Below are 18,055 nucleotides of genomic sequence, written 5' to 3' on the forward strand. Positions count from 1 at the left end.
GAGAAGGGCCATGAAAGCAATCAGAGGACTAAAGACTTGCCATATGAGGAAAGCCTGAGAGAACTGGATTTGTTCAGCCTTGAGAAGAGAAGGTTTAGGGGAGACTATTATAAATAGATAAAGGGTGGCTATTAGGACAATGGAGATGCCCCTTTTATGAGGATTCACAAGGAAAAAAGAAACAGTAATAGGTACAAGTTACTCTGGGGAAGATCCTGACTGGAACCAGAAGAAAATTTTTCACCATGGAAACAGACATTGGAATCACCTAAGAGAATTAATGGATTCCTCTACATTGGACAGTTTGAAAGCTCAGCTTGACAGGGTGCTGGGCCATCCCATTTCAGCTGCACTTTCACCTAGAAAGCCTGGATCAGGTTATCTTTGGGGTTCCTTCCAACCTGGAACTCTGTGATTCTGAGAGACCTTTAAGATCATCATTTTAAGAGGTCCCTCCCAAGCCCTACCCTTCAGTGATCCTGTGACCAAGGCCAACCATTAATCCAGCATGGCCAAGTCACCATTACACCATGTCCCTCAGCACCATCTCTACACCTCTTTCATGCCTCAAGCAGGCAAGCAGCAATCCATTAGCCAAACCAAGACTCCAGCCTGCTGATGACAAAGACTGATGGCTCAATTCCTATCATGAATCAAATATTACCACTCCTAAGCCATACAGTCTTAGATATGAGTAAACAGACTGCATCATCTCAACAGCCTGCTAACACAGAAAAATGGAAACATTGAAAGCAATGACAATATTATTAGTTATTTCAGTCTTTGTCAAAAGATGGAAGATAGGATGGATAATTTATTGCTCAGATGGCTGCCAAGGAAAAGACATCACTTTCAATCAGTCACAAAGCTGCAGTCAGCAAGGACTACCACTAAATTCTGATGTTTTTACTGAACTCTCTGCTGTCAGCAGTAAGACCTGCATCCCTAACTGCCTTCTGATGTTTGTCAAATGACTTGTTCGTGATGTCAGTCACTGTTCAGCATTAGAGTCCATGGAAACTGTCTGAATTGCAAAAAAATCATGACTGGAGTACAGCCCTTCCCATGCTCAATAATCAAAATGTAACATGAATGAGGTCTTGGATTTGCCTCTCAATGAACACCTGTGGCTGGATCCTGAAAAACATGGTCAGGCCAGGTCACAGCCTATAGAGTCACAGAATGGTGGAGGTTAGAAGGGACTTCTGGGATCATCTAGTCCAACCCTCCTGCTAAAGCAGAGTCACCCAGAGCAGGTTGCCCAGGATCACAATGTCCAAGTGATTCGGAATTTCTCCAGAGGAGGAGACTCCACAACCTCTCTGGGCAGCCTGCTCCAGAGCTTCAGCACAGCCACAGCAAAAGTTTTCCTCATGTTCAGTTGGAGCCTCCTGGATGCCAGTTTGTGCTCATGGCCTCTTGTCCTATCACTGGACACCACCAAAGAGTCTGGCTCCATCCCCTTATTATTGAGCAACACTGAGAAGATTCCCCTCTCAGGCTGCTCTTCTCCAGGCTAAAGAGCCCCAGGTCTCTCAACCTGTCCTCCTCACAGAGATGCTCCAGTTCCCTCAGCAAGTTCGTGGCCCTCTGTTAGATACTCTCCAGTAGTTTCCTGACTCTCTCAAGCTGAAGAGCCCAGAACTAGATAAAACTCCATGTGTCCTCAGCTTCATTCCCAAAATTGTCAAGACAAAGTCAAGGCACATTTGCAATCTTGAATCTAGAGAACCAGTCAGGCTGTTACTCCTGATGAACACATCCTTGTGCCTATCTAATGCCTCTTCAAACAGCCCTGCCTGGTGAGAATAAAGATCAATTATCTCAGCTGTATTAATAACACCTCAAGCTAGAAGTCTAGATTAAAAAAAATATCTTTAAAGAAACAGGTTGTGGTTTTTGTTCCCCCTCCCCCCCCACCCCAGCTTCTGGGTTGTTTTGGTTTTTCTAAGGTGATGTTGACAGCTGTGAACACATTTCTCAGAATGAAGATGCTTTCTTTTTGCAAAAGCTGATGTTTGACCATAGAAAGTTGGAATGATTTACAAAAGAAATCCTATCTAGTGTACCTAAGAACTATTGTCCCTCAAAGTATAATCAGTCCAAAGCAGGAAGACCTCCTTGATGTCAAGAAACAGCTTGTAAACAAGAAGGCTCTTGGCCAAATTAGGGTAGTCCCTCACTTGGCTTCAGAGCAAACAATCCCATAACAGAGCTAATCAAAAGCACCTAAAGCAAGTCTCTCTGTGGGAGCTGCCAATTTACTTTCTCAAAACACTTGGGAAATAATTAATCAATCTTCTCTCTTGCTGTAAAATAAAGGAGTGCCACTAATTTCAGAGACCTAATGTGTAGCACTGTGCTACTCAGGACAGGATGTGATGGACCATCTCCATCTGTCCATGGAGACTCTTGGTAGATCAAGGATATCATCTGCAATGAATGCACTAGCGAAAAGGAACAGTCCTGCCTGGCACCTGCAGGAGATCATCTTACATTCTGAATCAGAGTATACTAGAAATGCAGAGTATTTTTGTGGCCATAAAATAATCCACCCTCATGATTTGATTCAACTGCTTGCACCAGGGAGATCCCAATACCGAGCTGGTCAACAAGAGCACATGTATATTTTCCTAACTTTCCCCCCTTTACTTCCTATGTGCTGGGACAGAATAAAAGGGAAAATATTCTCTTTTCATTCAACCTTTCATAATTTGGAGGTTGGTCAAGCACCTGGTAATTATTTTCTCATTGAAGATACTCATTCTTAGATTTTAGACTCATACCTTGTGTCATCATTGTTTTTCTTATCATGCTATATCAAAGTCATGTCTTTCAAAGACTCAGCCCTCTGAAGCAACTGGTTCTTAGGCTGAGAAGACCTCTGTTGATATTGAGTCAAAGCAGTTATTGAAAATACTTTGAAATTTGCTGCTATACTTTGAGACACAGAATCACAGAATCCTTTCAATTGGAAAAGACCTTATAAAATCATTGAGTACTCTCTAACTCTACCAAGGCTGGTACTAAAACATGCCCCTCAGCATCACATCTCTCTGTCTTTTAAACATCTCAAATAATGAGGTGATCACCTCCCTAAAAAGCCTATTCCAGCATTTAATAACTCTTTCAGGGAACAAGGTTCCTCTACTATCTAATCTAAATCTCCCCTTCTCTGTAACATCCACATCAGAAAAATCTCAGAGTTTTAGACATTCATGTTTCCATTTCAAGGATGTCATGCTAGAAGCTTTCAGGCACTGCTGAGGTGACAAGCTACTGGGCACTCTTGTAGTGACTCAAGGAATAATCTGATGCAGTGTGACTTTTAAGAAAAAAAACAACCCCAACAAACATGTTCAGGATGATTCAGAACATTTAAATGGTGATTTGCAAGGTAAGAAATGTATCAACCACTTGGTATTCTCATCATGTCAAAGACACCTATTTGTTCAGCTCTGATAATTTACTGCAGCCAGACTGAGCCAAGTCCTCATTTCACAGGCTGCAGAAGAGTTGCTCCTAGTTTAAATCAAGTACAAAGAAGGGGGAAACGAGGCCGTTTACTCCCATGGCGTAATGCAGTCACTGAATCCACACAGCCCATCTCTTAATCATCATTATTCTAACGATTCTCATATCCAGTTCTCCACTGCTCGCCCCGAGTGCTAACGTGTGACTTGCACCCACCAGAGCCTTTCACTTCAAATCGTCTCACATTCTGGCTAACTGACAGCTCAAGATAAAAGTGTCCACCCTCAACGTGATGGAAACCAGGGGGGCAAACCAAGCCCTTAACTTTCAGGTGCCAAAACAAGGAAAGCTGAACTTGAGTTCAGAACTTCTGCAGGCAATACGGTGCCATCATGGGGAAAATAATTCCAATTTATAAGTGTCACTGAAAAACGTTGTCCGCCACATCATTAACAGGGCAGACATCATTACATGCTCTAGGGAAACATGGGTCTTTCTATCCAACAGGTTCAGTGCTATGTCACAGAGGGTCAAACTAAGCCTCTAATCTGAAAAAAATAATTTTTTATATATATATCCTGAAGGAGCTCTTTCAACTCCAGCTGAAAGGTCATGCCCTTGAAGGAGTAAAGATAACAAACACACACCTCCACCAAATAGAATAAAATCAAACCCATAAACCAAGAAAACCCAACCATCGTCCAGCACCACCCACCCTGCAATCCATGGCTGCTTGTTAACTAAAAGTGCAGAGAAGTTGTTAAAGAATAATTAACTCCGTAGGAAAATCAGTACTCCATTCACAGCCAGGGCCACTGTGGCATCACAGTATCATGGAATCACCAGAACCATCACCAAAGAACAGCCTAGGGGAAGCTCTGGCTTATATAGCCTTGAGCATCATCCTTGCACCTGTAGCCTACAGCCTCTAATGGTAGGTATGTATCCATATGACAAGTAAGGAGACCACATAATTCCCGTAGAGTTTGTAAATGAATAAGAAAGAAGAACATATCACTACACAGATCCCTTGCTTCTCCTCTTCCACCCAGTGAGCGTCATCACCCATTCCTTCATCACAACAGATAATAGGGAAACTGGCAGCAAGCATTTGAAACAGAGCAAAACTCAAGAGGTTGGTAATCCATACAAAAAGTCCTCCAGAGAAGAGGAGGCATCTCCTTCCTTCTAAAATAATCTCCAAGACAAGGAGAGGCAAATGTTATCACCCATCACACAAACTGGGGTCTGTCTCAAAGGCTGGCAGCACCTTCCAAAGTCATTGGTCACTGTGGACTGCCAATTCCTCATGAAGTTTCCAACATCTGTAAGGACTGAGTCCTCAATTTCTTGGCATCTGATACAGTACATGAAGGTCACATTGCAGTGTGCCACAGACCAAATGACACAAAATGTCTAGACTAAGGAAAATTGACAGCCTGCTCCATTTTAAATTTACACCAGATGAAGTGAAACATCAAAGGAGCCCTTTTTAATGGGCTTTTTGGCATGTGGTCCTTTGTTCTTAACAAGTCAGCACCAGCTGCTATGTCCATAATGCCAAGTCAGTAACATCCCCAGCCAGATTCTCAGCTGATGTAAATCAGTGTCACCCCTCTGAAGGCGAATCCTTCTATTGGTTGACATCAGCTGAAGATTTGGCTCCTCACGCTAGCAGGTGCAAGCTAAAGTAAAATCTTCTGTACCATATTTCACATTTTTCCTGTCCTCACCATCAGTACTGCTGTACATTCTCAGGCTGGAGAGTAAATTGGCATCAGCTGTAGCTACTCAAGTTTCCATACAATAAATTCCGTATTGTAAGGAACAGATTTTGCCTAATTATATCTTGTTCATGTGTGTATCCGTGTGTGTGTGTGTATATATATATACATACACTTACATACACACCCTCCTCTTGTACTCAGGGTTATTGCATGGCAACTTTCCACATACAGAAGATGAGGTGAGAAGCCACATCCATTCATTGCAGCATTTCAAGGACTAATTAATTCTAATTAAATACTATCAATAGGTTTTTGTCTTATCTTAAGGCTTAAGACTGCCTACAGTAGCCCATCCTGATTACCCTAAGTACACATTAGTTTAAAGGTAGCTTACAAAGATTTTCTTCATATAAAAATGTCTCAGATACCAGGGGCTTTTCCAGCATGTATTTAAAGTGAAAACCTTTTTACCTTGGCAGATAGCAGCATACTGACATCACAGAGTCATAGAATGGTTTGGGTTGGAAGGGACCTTAAAGACTATCTAGTTCTAACCCTCCTGCCAGGGACAGGGACACCATCCACTAGACCAGGCTACTCAAGGCTTTGTCCAACCTGGCCTTGAACACCTCCACAAAGGGGGCATCCACAACATCCCTGAGCAACCCATTCCAGTGTCTCCATACCCTCAATGTAAAGAATTTCCTTCTGATATCCAGTCTAATATCCACAGGTCACTACCTACGATGCCAGACCACAGAACATAAAGCTAACCCAAAACACTGTTAAAAATGATGCCAAGAAGGATATAAGGCCACATCCTGCTACACTGAAGAAGGTGAAGCATGGATTCTCACAACTAAGCACTCACACCACAGTTTCACTGAAGGTAAAGAGATGCCAGACAGACAAGGATCCACATCATGTAGAAAATTAGGGCTGATCCATATCTCTGCATTTCCAGTCAAGTCTTACTTCTCTGTATTTCCAGTCAAGTCTTACTTAATCTCCCAGGGCCTGTTGTTCTGATTTTACTCCAGTACATGTGTCCAGATATTTACACACACTACATTAAAAAAAATATTCAAATAGCTCTTGAAACAAATTAACATCTACTTATTTACCCCTTGCAAAAGATGCTGCTGTCTTCAGCCCTTATTAATAAAACTCTAAAAAAGGAAACATAAGCCTGGAGCCATTCAACACCCCAAAAGCCCCGGTCCCAGCTCAGTTTCCCAGTCTTGGGTCACTTAATTAAGTACATTATGCTTTCAAGTCATCTGCTCTTCTCCTTGGGCAAAAACAAAACCAGCTACAGTACCATCTCTCTGATCTGTCTTGCTCACTGTTTTAGATGTGTTCTTCCTCTTCTTCCCAGATTTTGCAGAAGAGGGCACCCCGGTAATGCAGTTCCTCCAGAGACCCCCTGTGCTGATGCTGGCTCCCATGGTGGCCTGCGGTCACCATAGCATCACAGCCACCTTTCATTGCTGACTCACACATACCTCACAATCTGATTGCCCTGTTTGGGTAGTTTGCATGGGCATGGGATTCATGCGATGCCCTTTTGTCATCGCCCCTCCATGTCTTCCATATCTCAACACAGGGCTGTGGAAACCAGCACAGCACCTACCATCCAAACCATATTTACATTTGTCTCCACCTCAGCTGTTCCTCTGTGCACAGCAGATTAGTTCTGTTTGGTTGTCATTCTCCAAAGTGTAGACATTATAAATGTTGAAGTGTTAACCAAAATCATCTGAGTTTCTCACACAGCTTTGCAAAGGTGCTTGGGCACTGAGACATCTACAATCGTCTAAGCTTAAAAAGATAAATGTAGAGGTTGGCATTTATAATCTTTCATAGTAACGACATGTTGTTTAATCAAGAGCTCAAAGTGAATTTACAGTTTTTCCATTTTCTTCCTTTTTATCCCTTTTTATTAATTCAGCATAGAGCCCAGTAGGTAACAGATTGTAAAAGATGGATGGAAAAATAGATATTCATGTGGAATACATTCTTATGAAAGGTGAGGGAGAAATTAAGATTTAGAATACTCCTGTCTTAGGCAGGAGCAGGACTAATCTTTTCATTTTTAACTTACCTTATATTTATGAGACATCAGCTTCAGCCAATAAAGGAAATTGAAGCATTCACTTAAAAGCAGTGTTAGCAAGTTCTGACAGCTTGTTAAAAGCCGTGACCGAAGGCAGGGTGATGCACATCGATCACCTCTGACAAGGACCTCATGGAGCTTGGCCCAGGCTCACCTTTGGTCATGTCTCTGAGGTGGGTCATGTGGCTGTCAGCGAAGCATTTCACATGAACAGGTAGACATTCCTTAAGCTACCCAGGGGATTTAAATACTGACCACTCATTAAAAAGAAGCCAAATTACGTGCTACGACTCTGTCCTTCTGCAGTTCAAGGCTGACTTCACATGTACCATGGATTTTCCAGCACTTACAGACCAATCTCTTGCCAGCTAATGGAAGCAAAACACCCAAAGCAAGGGAGACAGCAGAAGATACAATCCATAGCGGTGAAATCACAAGATCATATTCCATCCTTGGGATGCTATAGCATGAAACATGGCTTTGAACACTGACTCAGTCTGAGAGATTTGGATTTCTTAGTATAATTACTATCCATAAGCATAGCCCAAGATTTACATTTCATTAATATTCCTAAAATATCCTTTTCACATGTGGCACATGGTGGAAATATATACCTCTGGAGATTATCTGGACCAACCTCCTGCTGAAAACAGGGCCTTAGATTAGGTTATTCAGGTCTGGGTAAAGCCAAGTCTTGCATACTTGGATTTGAATATGAAAAAGAATGAGTAATACTATAAGTAAAGTCATGATTATTTTAGTTAAGTAAAAGGACACTCCAAAGGGGCCATGACTCAACCAGCCCTACAGGCAACAGCAAAAACTGGCCCCAAGTACCTGTAAAGCAAAGTAGTATTTAGGTGCTCCTTTCCCTTCAGATCTTAACAAGGCAGACATCCTGGAAACGACATTCACAGATTTCATACTGAAGAGTCTAGCCCCGAAAGTCATTTTTCTGTATTTTTTTTCCGCCATGGTGATGTTATTACCACTTGTACTTCTGCTGGCAGGAAGCTATTGCCTACAGCTGCAAACTAATATAAACTTGAGACTTTCTGGGTCACCAGAAACGCGACGGACAGAGCGCTCTCCGCAGTTCCTTAATCCGACAGATAACTAGGTTAAAGTATTAATGCAGTATCAAAAATGGTTTGCTGCCCCTTTGAGAGTTCTTCCCTCTTTTTAAACATTTCATTTCACAAACATTTCACTGCATAAACATACAGCAGGACAAGGCTTAACGAGAATGGATTTGAGGTAGTAAACATAGGAGGAAAAAAAAAAGGCACCCAAGAGAATTGGGAAGCTGTAAAGGACTTTGCTGATGGGGTAAGTATTTTGCTGTGCTTATAAAGCAGCATCTTGAAATCCAGGTCTTGTAATTTTAAGCTGTACATACAGAAGTGCCACAGCAAAAGAGACCTTATTGAGGCCTTATTGCACTATTTAAGAATGTAAAGGGGGCCTATGAGAAGGATGGGGACAGATTGTTTAGCAGGACCTGTTGCAGCAGGAGAAGGGGTGATGACTTCAAATTAAAAAAGGAGGAGAGAGAAGAAACTTTTTACACTTGAAGGCAGTGAAACACCAGCTGAGGTTACCCAAAGAGATGGTAGATGCCCCACCCCGATAACATCCTGTATCAGGTTAGACAGGGGCTCCGAGTGACATGATGTAGTTGAAGGGGGCCTACAGGAAGGCTGGGGAAGGACTGCTCAGGATTTCAGGTAGTGATAGGACTAGGGGGAATGGAATGAAGCTGGAGGTGGGGAGATTCAGGCTAGATGTGAGGAGGAGGTTCTTCACCATGAGAGTGGTGAAACCCTGGAATGGGTTGTCCAGGGAGGTGGTCGAGGCCCCGTCCCTGGGGGTGTTTAAGAGCAGGCTGGCTGAGGCTCTGTCCAGCCTGATCTAGTGTGGGGTGTCCCTGCCCATGGCAGGGGGGTTGGAACTAGATGATCCTTGTGGTCCCTTCCACCCCTGAATGAAACTATAAGATGTCCCTGTTGACTGCAGTGGGTTTGGACTAGATGGCCTTTACGTGTTCCTTCCCACCCAAATAATTCTATGACTCTGTGAAAGGCAGGAAGCCTTGTCCCATTATACCTTCCTTAAGGTATTTAAAACTAGTCTAGGGAAAAAACAGAACAGGCTGTAGGACTGTACCAGCTTTGCACTATTGTACTGAAGAGATCACATCTGCCTCTCACTTCACCCATTTTTGGAATTCAAGGGAAACTCACTTTTTCATTTGCTCCCAGGTGAAAACCATACTAATTTTCTTTCTTTTTAATGAGCAGTGCAGATGTCTCACACATTTTACTTGCTTTCTTATGATTTGTCACTTGTCACGGCTGATGGCTATGCAAGAGCTCATTACTTTGGGGAGGCTGGTGAGAGAAACTGTGGTTGCAAAGCATTATTCTGGCTGTTTACAGACATTTCACACAGGAAAGTTGTGGTAAGCTGATAAACACCTTCTTATATATCACAAAGGGTCTGATCAAGAGAAATATATATCTTTACATTCTACATTATTGCTTGCACAAAAGGGGGAAGCAGTTAGAAAGGTGACACTTCCCATGTTTATTTACACCTATATTCTTGTGTACACAAATGGTGGAAGTCATTTTTTAGAACCCCAGTATTTCTCAGCTGGTTACCTCACTTATTTCCTCTTTTCAGTAAAACTGTGGAGCCATGAGCAGCATCCTATTTCACTTTCCAATTACTTCTAGTAAAAGTGATTCTTTCATGATCACCACTGTATCACCAAGCCCTAGGAAGGCTTAATATTATTCTCATCCTTGGTATATTACAGGGAGATGGTATTGAACAAAGCCTTGAATACATAATGCTTCCTCTAGAAACTTTAAGAGAACATTGTTATTTGAAATTAAGATGGTATGCAACTAACTTCAAAACTGAAACAATTTGCTGATGTCAGTCAGCAAAAGGTTCTCACCAATCCTCACCCTTTTACGGTTCTCCTCCCAACTCTCTAGCACTTGTTGGCACTTAGTTTCTCCTGCTCCCTGCTCTACCACCTCCCTTTCAACATCAGCCAACTCAGGTTACACTTATAAACACAAAGAAATATCTCAAGATTTCAGCAGCAGCCTGTCTGAGGGGTGCTTCACCCTGCAGACCCACATGGCTTTCATTTAAAGGGCCTGACTCTGGAATTACTGACACCACTGCTTTCTCTGTGGCAAAATCCTGGCTCTATGATGATTTTCTTTAAGGTTACAGCAGGAGGCCTCTGAACCATGCAATGCCTTCTCACTGCTTGCACCTTGATAAGGGCAAGTGCATGCCATAGAAATCAAGGACAGGAAAGCAAGGGCAGCAGTAACAGCAAGGTGCAAAGGGATGGTGCAGCCCACTGTTTGTACATCATCCATCCTATGTGACAGCACAAAGCTTTTAATCTTTCTCTTTTTCACCATTTCCATAGCAAGAAGATGAAGGTACAAATCTTAGGAAGCAGCTGATGTTCATACAGTGACCCTTAGATCAAAAAGGCCATGTAAGAACAGGGTAGTTGCAATTAAACGTAGCCCAAGGTCACAGTATACACAGGGGGGTAAGTTTTAACCTTAGTGCTTTTGGTAAAAACCAGACTCACTCACTGACATTCTTCCCATCCACACTCCCTTCCTGGAGAGTAAATAAACTCAGCTGTGGTTGTTCAACTGCACTGTAAAATAGCTGCTCCAGCCCAGTGCAGCAGAAGCTGTACAACTGGGTGCACAAAGCAATCCCCCTGGCACCTTTCCTTTCCCCAGTAGCAACACTGCAAAGAAAATTTTACATTTTGAGAAATGCCTGGAAAAATGTGTTAAAGCTTTACAAGTCATTTACTTGGAGTCATTTGTTATGAAAGCCTGGGCTTATTACTGTAGCCTTCTAAATAAAAACCGAAAATGAGAGCATTTTTTAATTGCAAGGAGCACAAACCCAAGCGCAGCATAGCCATCTCCTTAATCTCACACCTGAAATTCAGGCCTTATACAAAGACAGACCTGACTATTTTCTGGAGCTAAGCACTTATGGAATCAGAACTGTTTTGGTTGGAAAAGACCTCTAAGACCACGGAATCCAACTGTCAACCTAAGACAAACATTGCCATTAAATCATGTCCTGAATTGCCACATCTACACATATTCTTTTTTTAAACACCTTCAGAGACAGTGACTCCATCACCTCCCTGGGCAGCCTCTTCCAACACCTGACTGTTCTTTCAGTGAAGAATTTGTTTCCTAACAGCCAACCTAAACCTTCTCTGGCACATGGAGATTTTCTTTTTTAAAAACCTGTTACAGTTATAGATGGTTAAAAGAGAGGTTTAACACAGAAAATACAGGTAGGGTTTTCTCTATCACCTGCTGAGCAGTGTGTAGCACTAGCATGGAGACCTTCAAGGGGAGATTGGACGTGGCACTTGGTGCCATGGTCTAGTCATGGGGTCTGTGTTGATAGGTTGGACTCGATGATCCTCGAGGTCCTTTCCAACCTAAGTGATACTGTGAATTCATGGCAGTGCTGGACCTGAAAGCAATAGGGCTGTGCTCTGACTCACTGTGCCTCTGCAGTAGCAAGGATTACTGTTACCTGCTCACAGGAAATCATTGTGGTGGGTCTGTTCCAGCCTAAACTTCTGCTCCACCAGGCTGAGGTTTTATGGAAATTACTTACCTGCCTCATCATTTGAATTAGGAATCTGGAGAGAAAAGACAGTGTGATAGCTGCCAGCCTGCTTAGCACCATGTCTCTTTGTTGCTACGTTATTAAGTCTTCTGGGTATATCCACAAAGGCTGGAAGTTCAGAGTCAAAGACACTTTGCAAAGGATGTTTACTAGTCAAGTCGCCTCCATTTGTTTTCTTTTTAATTGCATTGTTCCCTGTTAAGTCTGCACTCAGCTTTGATCTGAGTGGAGTCTTCTTTCCTCCTAGGAGCTTTGTTCGATGCATCTCCTCTATTGGCTCTCCATTAGCTATGCCATCTACTCCATCTGCTGTTAATCTAGATGAACTGCAATTTATATTGAAGGACAACGCTGATCTATGCAATTTTTGGCATTTAATTCGGGGTTGGTCAATACAGACATTGAGTGACTTGTCTAAATAGTATATGGTATTTGGACAGTGCTGAGAAACCTGAAAGTGGACACATGAGATGAAGGAAGATGGTACTTTTTCTCTCCCATCACTGCTCTGAAGACTTGCACTGTTCTCCTTATTCCCAGGGTCAAAAAATTGCCTTCGTGCTGCTTGTGAGAGAGATTCAGCGATCTTTAATGAAGAGTCGTGTTGGGGCATGTGGTTTGGTGGAGGACAGTGACAGAGGACAGCAGGGACCTTGCTCAAGCTGGGGGACACGGTGTCGGGCTCTTGCACAGCCCCAGGTCCACATGCTAGGTTGCTGGAGCCTGCAGCAACACGTCTGGCCGTAACAGTTATGAAGGCAAACCCTTGCTGCTGGTTTTGACACTGTTGTTCCTCTGCAGTAGTAGAGTCCAATGGAGATGTGGTGTCATCTAAAGATGCCTGAATTTCTAATCTGCTGGGTTGTCTCTTGAATGCTCTGTGATAAGCACTGGGCTGGGGGACCGTGGGCTGCATGGGCAAAGTGGGCCAATTCAGTTTTGATTTCTGCTCATCAACCATCTGTGAAGTAACTACAGGGAAAATAACTGTTGTATTTCCTGATGACAGGGATTCCTGCAAAGGAAATGATTCAAATTATCAATATAGTCTGTTGTAATGCACATAGCTGTTTCTCTTCTCCCATCAAGCACACTATGCAGTTTTGCTGGAGATTTCTTGTTACCTTCCTATTCATGCTAACTTCCTTGCAATTTAAAAACACACGCTCTTGAAATCAGCTCTGAATTGTCTGAGAGACTCTGGTGAAGAAATTCATCACTCTGAAAATTTATATTCTAAGCCATTTTTTTTCAACATTGAACCCATCACTGCAGTTGGGATTTATGGCTGCTATGTTCATATAAAAATGTCAAAGGCAATGTCCATTTTCAGACTCAGAGTGGTTTGCTGGTATTTAAAATACATTTAAATATATTATGGATCATCAGCCTGAAGGTCTATGTGTGGCATCACATTCTACAGAGGACATCTGGGCACCAGGGTCATGACTGTTCTACAACCTAAACCAGTTAAAAGCACAGGGAAACTACCCCATGATCCCTTCCACAAATGTGATAAAATTATCTAGAAGGGCTGGGTGCTATTCAAATTCATTAGATCCCTCTCGCTTATGATTACTTGGCAGCACCTATCAATAATGAAAAACCACATTATGTCCAAGATTGATGGACAGTGGCCCAGATTAATTTTTCCAACCATGGCAGTTAACATCTATCTTGATGGCCTGTGCATTATTTCACTCGATGTGACGAAGGAGGTGCTTTTACATTAAAGCTGTCTGAGTTTAAAGCTGAGTTTAAAAAAAAATCTTCTGCTGTTATCTCCACACAGCTGGTCACCTAAGTCACATGCAATAAGGCATCTGGCCCATCTCATTGCTGCTGTCAATTGACTGATTAGACTGCTCCTGCCCTGTGTTCCTAGATCTTCAGATCTTAATAGGAAAATAACCCACTGAATTGGCATGCCAAATCTGAGGATTAGCTTCATAATGAAAGCTCATCCAAGCTCCTTCAGGGTTTAGGTGTCATTTGCTAGCTGTACTGCTCCTGCTTGGTATGAATTGGTTGGACTCGATGATCTTAGATGTTTTTCCCAAGCTTAGTGATTCTATGAATTCATCTTAGTCCTATCTGGGCATCTAGCATCATATAATAGGATCACAGAATTGCTTTGATTGAAGAATCCCCTAAAGATCATCCAGTACAACCACTAAACCCAGTACTGCCAGGTCACCATTAGAACACATCCCTCAGCCCCATGCACCTACATGGCTTTTAAGTCCTTCCAGAGATGGTGATGATACCATCTGATAATCGATACCAGTACTTGACAAGTGTTCCACAAAATATAATTCTCTTTGTCCTCAAGGAAAACTATGTGAGCAACAGAGTTGTGACCTTCCAGGTGCCATGGTCATACTTCTCAGACATTGGGTGAGAGCTGTGACACTGCACTGTAGACTACAGAAAAAAATCATTCCTGTGCTCCTGTCCTCCATTTACAGAAACAGCAAAGAAAAATGGACCCTTTGTAACTCTTGGGAAGGTCAATTTGGGAATCCACATAGGTAGAGATAGATCAAGAGGTTATTAAGGAAGAGAGGTGCCAAGTAAATTTTATCAACTCTTTAAACCAACTGCCTGTGGTTTTGACAATTCAATAATTTCACAGCCCCAGGGAAAGCATTTCCTTCCTCCTTTGTTTCTTTCATGGTTTCTAACAACATTTGCCACATATTTTCTGCACTACATTTATTTCTACCTACAGGTTAAGACCTTTGTATGCCTTCCAAAACTGTCCGCTTCCTCGAGATTTCTACAGGGCAGAGATGAATGTGCCTTGAAATGCTTTGTTTTGGATGTATCTCTTTTGCTCCAGTAGTTAAATTGACATTTACTTCATTTCATAGTTTCATAGTTTCATTCAGGGTTGGAAGGGACCACAAGGATCATCTAGTTCCAACCCCCCTGCCATGGGCAGGGACACCCCACACTAGATCAGGCTGGACAGAGCCTCATCCAGCCTGCTCTTAAACACCCTCAGGGACGGGGCCTCGACCACCTCCCTGGACAACACATTCCAGGGTTTCACCACTCTCATGGTGAAGAACCTCCTCCTCACATCTAGCCTGAATCTCCCCACCTCCAGCTTCATTCCATTCCCCCTAGTCCTATCACTACCTGAGATCCTGAGAAGTCCTTCCCCAGCCTTCCTGTAGGCCCCCTTCAGATACTGGAAGGTGACAATGAGGTCAACTCGGAGCCTTCTCTTCTGCAGACTGAACAGCCCCAACTCCTTCAGTCTGCCCTCATAGGAGAGGTGCTCCAGCCCTCTGATCATCCTTGTGGCCCTTCTCTGGACACGTTCCAGCACCTCCAGATCCCTCTTGTAATAGGGGCTCCAGAACTGGACACAGTACTCCAGGTGGGGTCTCACCAGGGCTGAGTAGAGGGGGAGGATCACCTCCCTTGACCTGCTAGCCACACTTCTCCTGATTTGTTAAGGGCTACACAGATGAAGACATCTTCCAAGAGTCCAAAGGCATGTCAAAGATATTCCTGATTAACTTCAAACTCCTGCATCAATATTTTAAATAATTTACTTCCCTTTTTTTCTACTCAACTATATATATATATATATATATATATATGTTTCCCTCTCCTAATCATTTGCAAAGAAATGGATCTTTAAGTTTGACCAGCTGATCCTATGCTCACTGGGAGCTTTCAAGCTTCACTGCATTTTGTGGAAAAAAAAGATACTCACTCACACAAAGTAATTGCAGTGAACTGAAAACCTCAGGCTTTATCTTGAGAACATCTGAGACACAGGGTACTGATATTTTTGATACCACTTGATTTAGTCTCCCAGGGTGTTTTTAACAACTTCCCCCCAACACATGTGATTTCCTCCTCTCTCCCCCCCCCCCCTATAAAGAGTGCACAGAATCATGACATTTAGCCATCATTTTATTTGGCTTTTCTGCTGCCTAAGCTAAGCCCAGCTAAACAACACCAAGCCCAAATATGCTGCTCAGCAATCAGCATTTGTTTTGTAAACCTGAAAGCATTCTGCTGACTGCTATCTAAGCACAGCCTATTTATTTTACCTTGGAAGAGCTTGATTTCCCCTCTGCAGCACTCTCCTGCTGAAGGCCTGTACACATCCTCTGACCATCAGTGCCCCACGGTTTTTGGGTCACTCCTGAGGGGGGAAAAAAAAGAAACAGAAAAAATAACATGATTTTCAGTGTTCTGGAGGAAATGAGTTAGAAAATGTGGTTTTAAATGGAGTGGAAGAGAAAAAGAGCTACTGTAAGTCATCTGGTTTCCCTAGGATCTTGTTATCCAAAGGATCTTCTCCCTCCCTCTTCCCAAGAGAGGCATTTGGAACACTCCAGGGATGCTGTTGCAAAGATTTGTTTGTGGACAGTCTCACAATGTGCTCAGGATGCAGAGCTTAGATATATCTGCTTTTGATTTCTGTGACTTCGGGCAAGAGGATGGAAGAATGAAGGGAAACAGGAAATCTGGTGATAAGGAAGGTGAAGTGTCTAAGAACAAGCCTTAAAAGGAGCAGCTGAGGGAACTGGGGTTGTTCAGCCTGGAGAAAAAGAGGCTGAGGGGTGACCACATTGCACTCTCCAACTCCCTGAAAGGAGGCTGAAGTGATGTGAGGGCTGGTCTCTTCTCACTAGTATGAAGTGATAGAATAAGAGGGAAAGGTCTCAAGTTGTGCCAAGGGAGGTTCAGGTTGGATATTAGCAAAAACTTCTTTCCTGAAAAAGTGGTCAGACATCTAAATAGGCTGCCCAGGGAGGTGAAGGAGTCCCTGAAGGTGTTCAAAAGACATGTCATTATGGCATTTCAGGACATGATATAGTGAGGCATGGTGGAGTTGGGTTGATAGTTAGGCTTCACAAAAATCACATAGTACATCCAGTTGGAAGAGACCTTAAAGATCATCTGTTCCAATCCTCAACCCAGCACTGAAGGGTTGACACTAAACCATATCCTTAAGTGGCTTTAGGAGCACCAATGAGAACATTCATGGTCTGGATCCTCTGTGTTGGATTTCAGCTGAACTAAGTCACCTTCTCTTTTAATGAATTACAGTCATTTTAAAATCATACTGACAAATTCTATTGCATCATAACTCCCCTAGCTCAGAGAGAACTCTCTCATCAGTACATCAGCTTCTGATGTTGTCATCTTTGGTCTTCCATGAGCACCAGCCTGTCTGCAGCTTTTTACACAGAGCTAATTTCCATGTAACATGGAGTCTGGGCTCTTGCAGCAACACATTATGCCTGCTGTCAACCCTTTTGCCAGTAGTTAGGTTATGTTCTTTGTCATAGACATCCAAAATTGATTTTCAAAAATTCTCCATTTGGATTAAGATCTCTTGATGTTTCATAGTTTCATTCAGGTTTGGAAGGGACCACAAGGATCATCTATTTCCAACCCCCCTGCCATGGGCAGGGACACCCCACACTAGATCAGGCTGACCAGAGCCTCATCCAGCTGGCTCTTAAACACCCCCAGGGACGGGGCCTTGACCACCTCCCTGGACAACACATTCCAGGGTCTCACCACTCTCATGGTGAAGAACCTCCTCCTCACATCCAGCCTGAATCTCCCCACCTCTAGCTTCATTCCATTCCCCCTACTAGCTGTTGCTTTATAGCAACAAGTCACATCACTGGATGGACCTTTTGTACCTTTTTTTCCTTCCATTTTGGCAGCCTGCCACAGGACTTGATAGTATTTTGCTAAGCAGAATCTCAGTTTACATGTAACATCATATTAACAAGGGAATATAAATCAGCTCCACGTAAAAAGGCGCTCATTAAAACATATCCACCACAGCAAGCTTCATGGCTTCTCCTTGAGTAGGAGTAGAAGGACAAGAGGGAGAAGGTATCAGGTCTACCCTCCATCAAGAGATCTTCTAGAGTTCCATTAGGGAACAGAAACCAGAACACAAAAAGGATGTTTGATGAACCTTCTGCTTTAATAAATTATACTAAAGTATGTTTAAATCCTTGACTGGCACAGCTCCAAG

The 18,055-nt window shown here is 42.9% G+C and overlaps 1 protein-coding gene across 2 annotated transcripts in view; it reads right to left on the minus strand.

Moving 5' to 3' along the window:
• CUNH10orf90 (chromosome unknown C10orf90 homolog) overlaps positions 1–18,055 on the minus strand; it is an 83,430-nt gene that overhangs the window by 29,012 nt on the left and 36,363 nt on the right. For both annotated transcript variants that reach the window (XM_068140205.1, XM_068140206.1), the window contains exons 2-3: positions 16,101–16,195; positions 12,016–13,042 (exon numbers count right to left, since the gene is read on the minus strand). In XM_068140205.1, the coding sequence (XP_067996306.1) occupies positions 12,016–13,042; positions 16,101–16,195 (1,122 nt within the window). The remainder of the gene's footprint in view (positions 1–12,015; positions 13,043–16,100; positions 16,196–18,055) is intronic.

The sequence above is a fragment of the Melanerpes formicivorus genome, unplaced genomic scaffold, assembly GCF_026170545.1.
Source record: "Melanerpes formicivorus ecotype bairdi unplaced genomic scaffold, bMelFor1.0.p_v2 SCAF_6, whole genome shotgun sequence".
Lineage (NCBI taxonomy): Eukaryota > Metazoa > Chordata > Aves > Piciformes > Picidae > Melanerpes > Melanerpes formicivorus.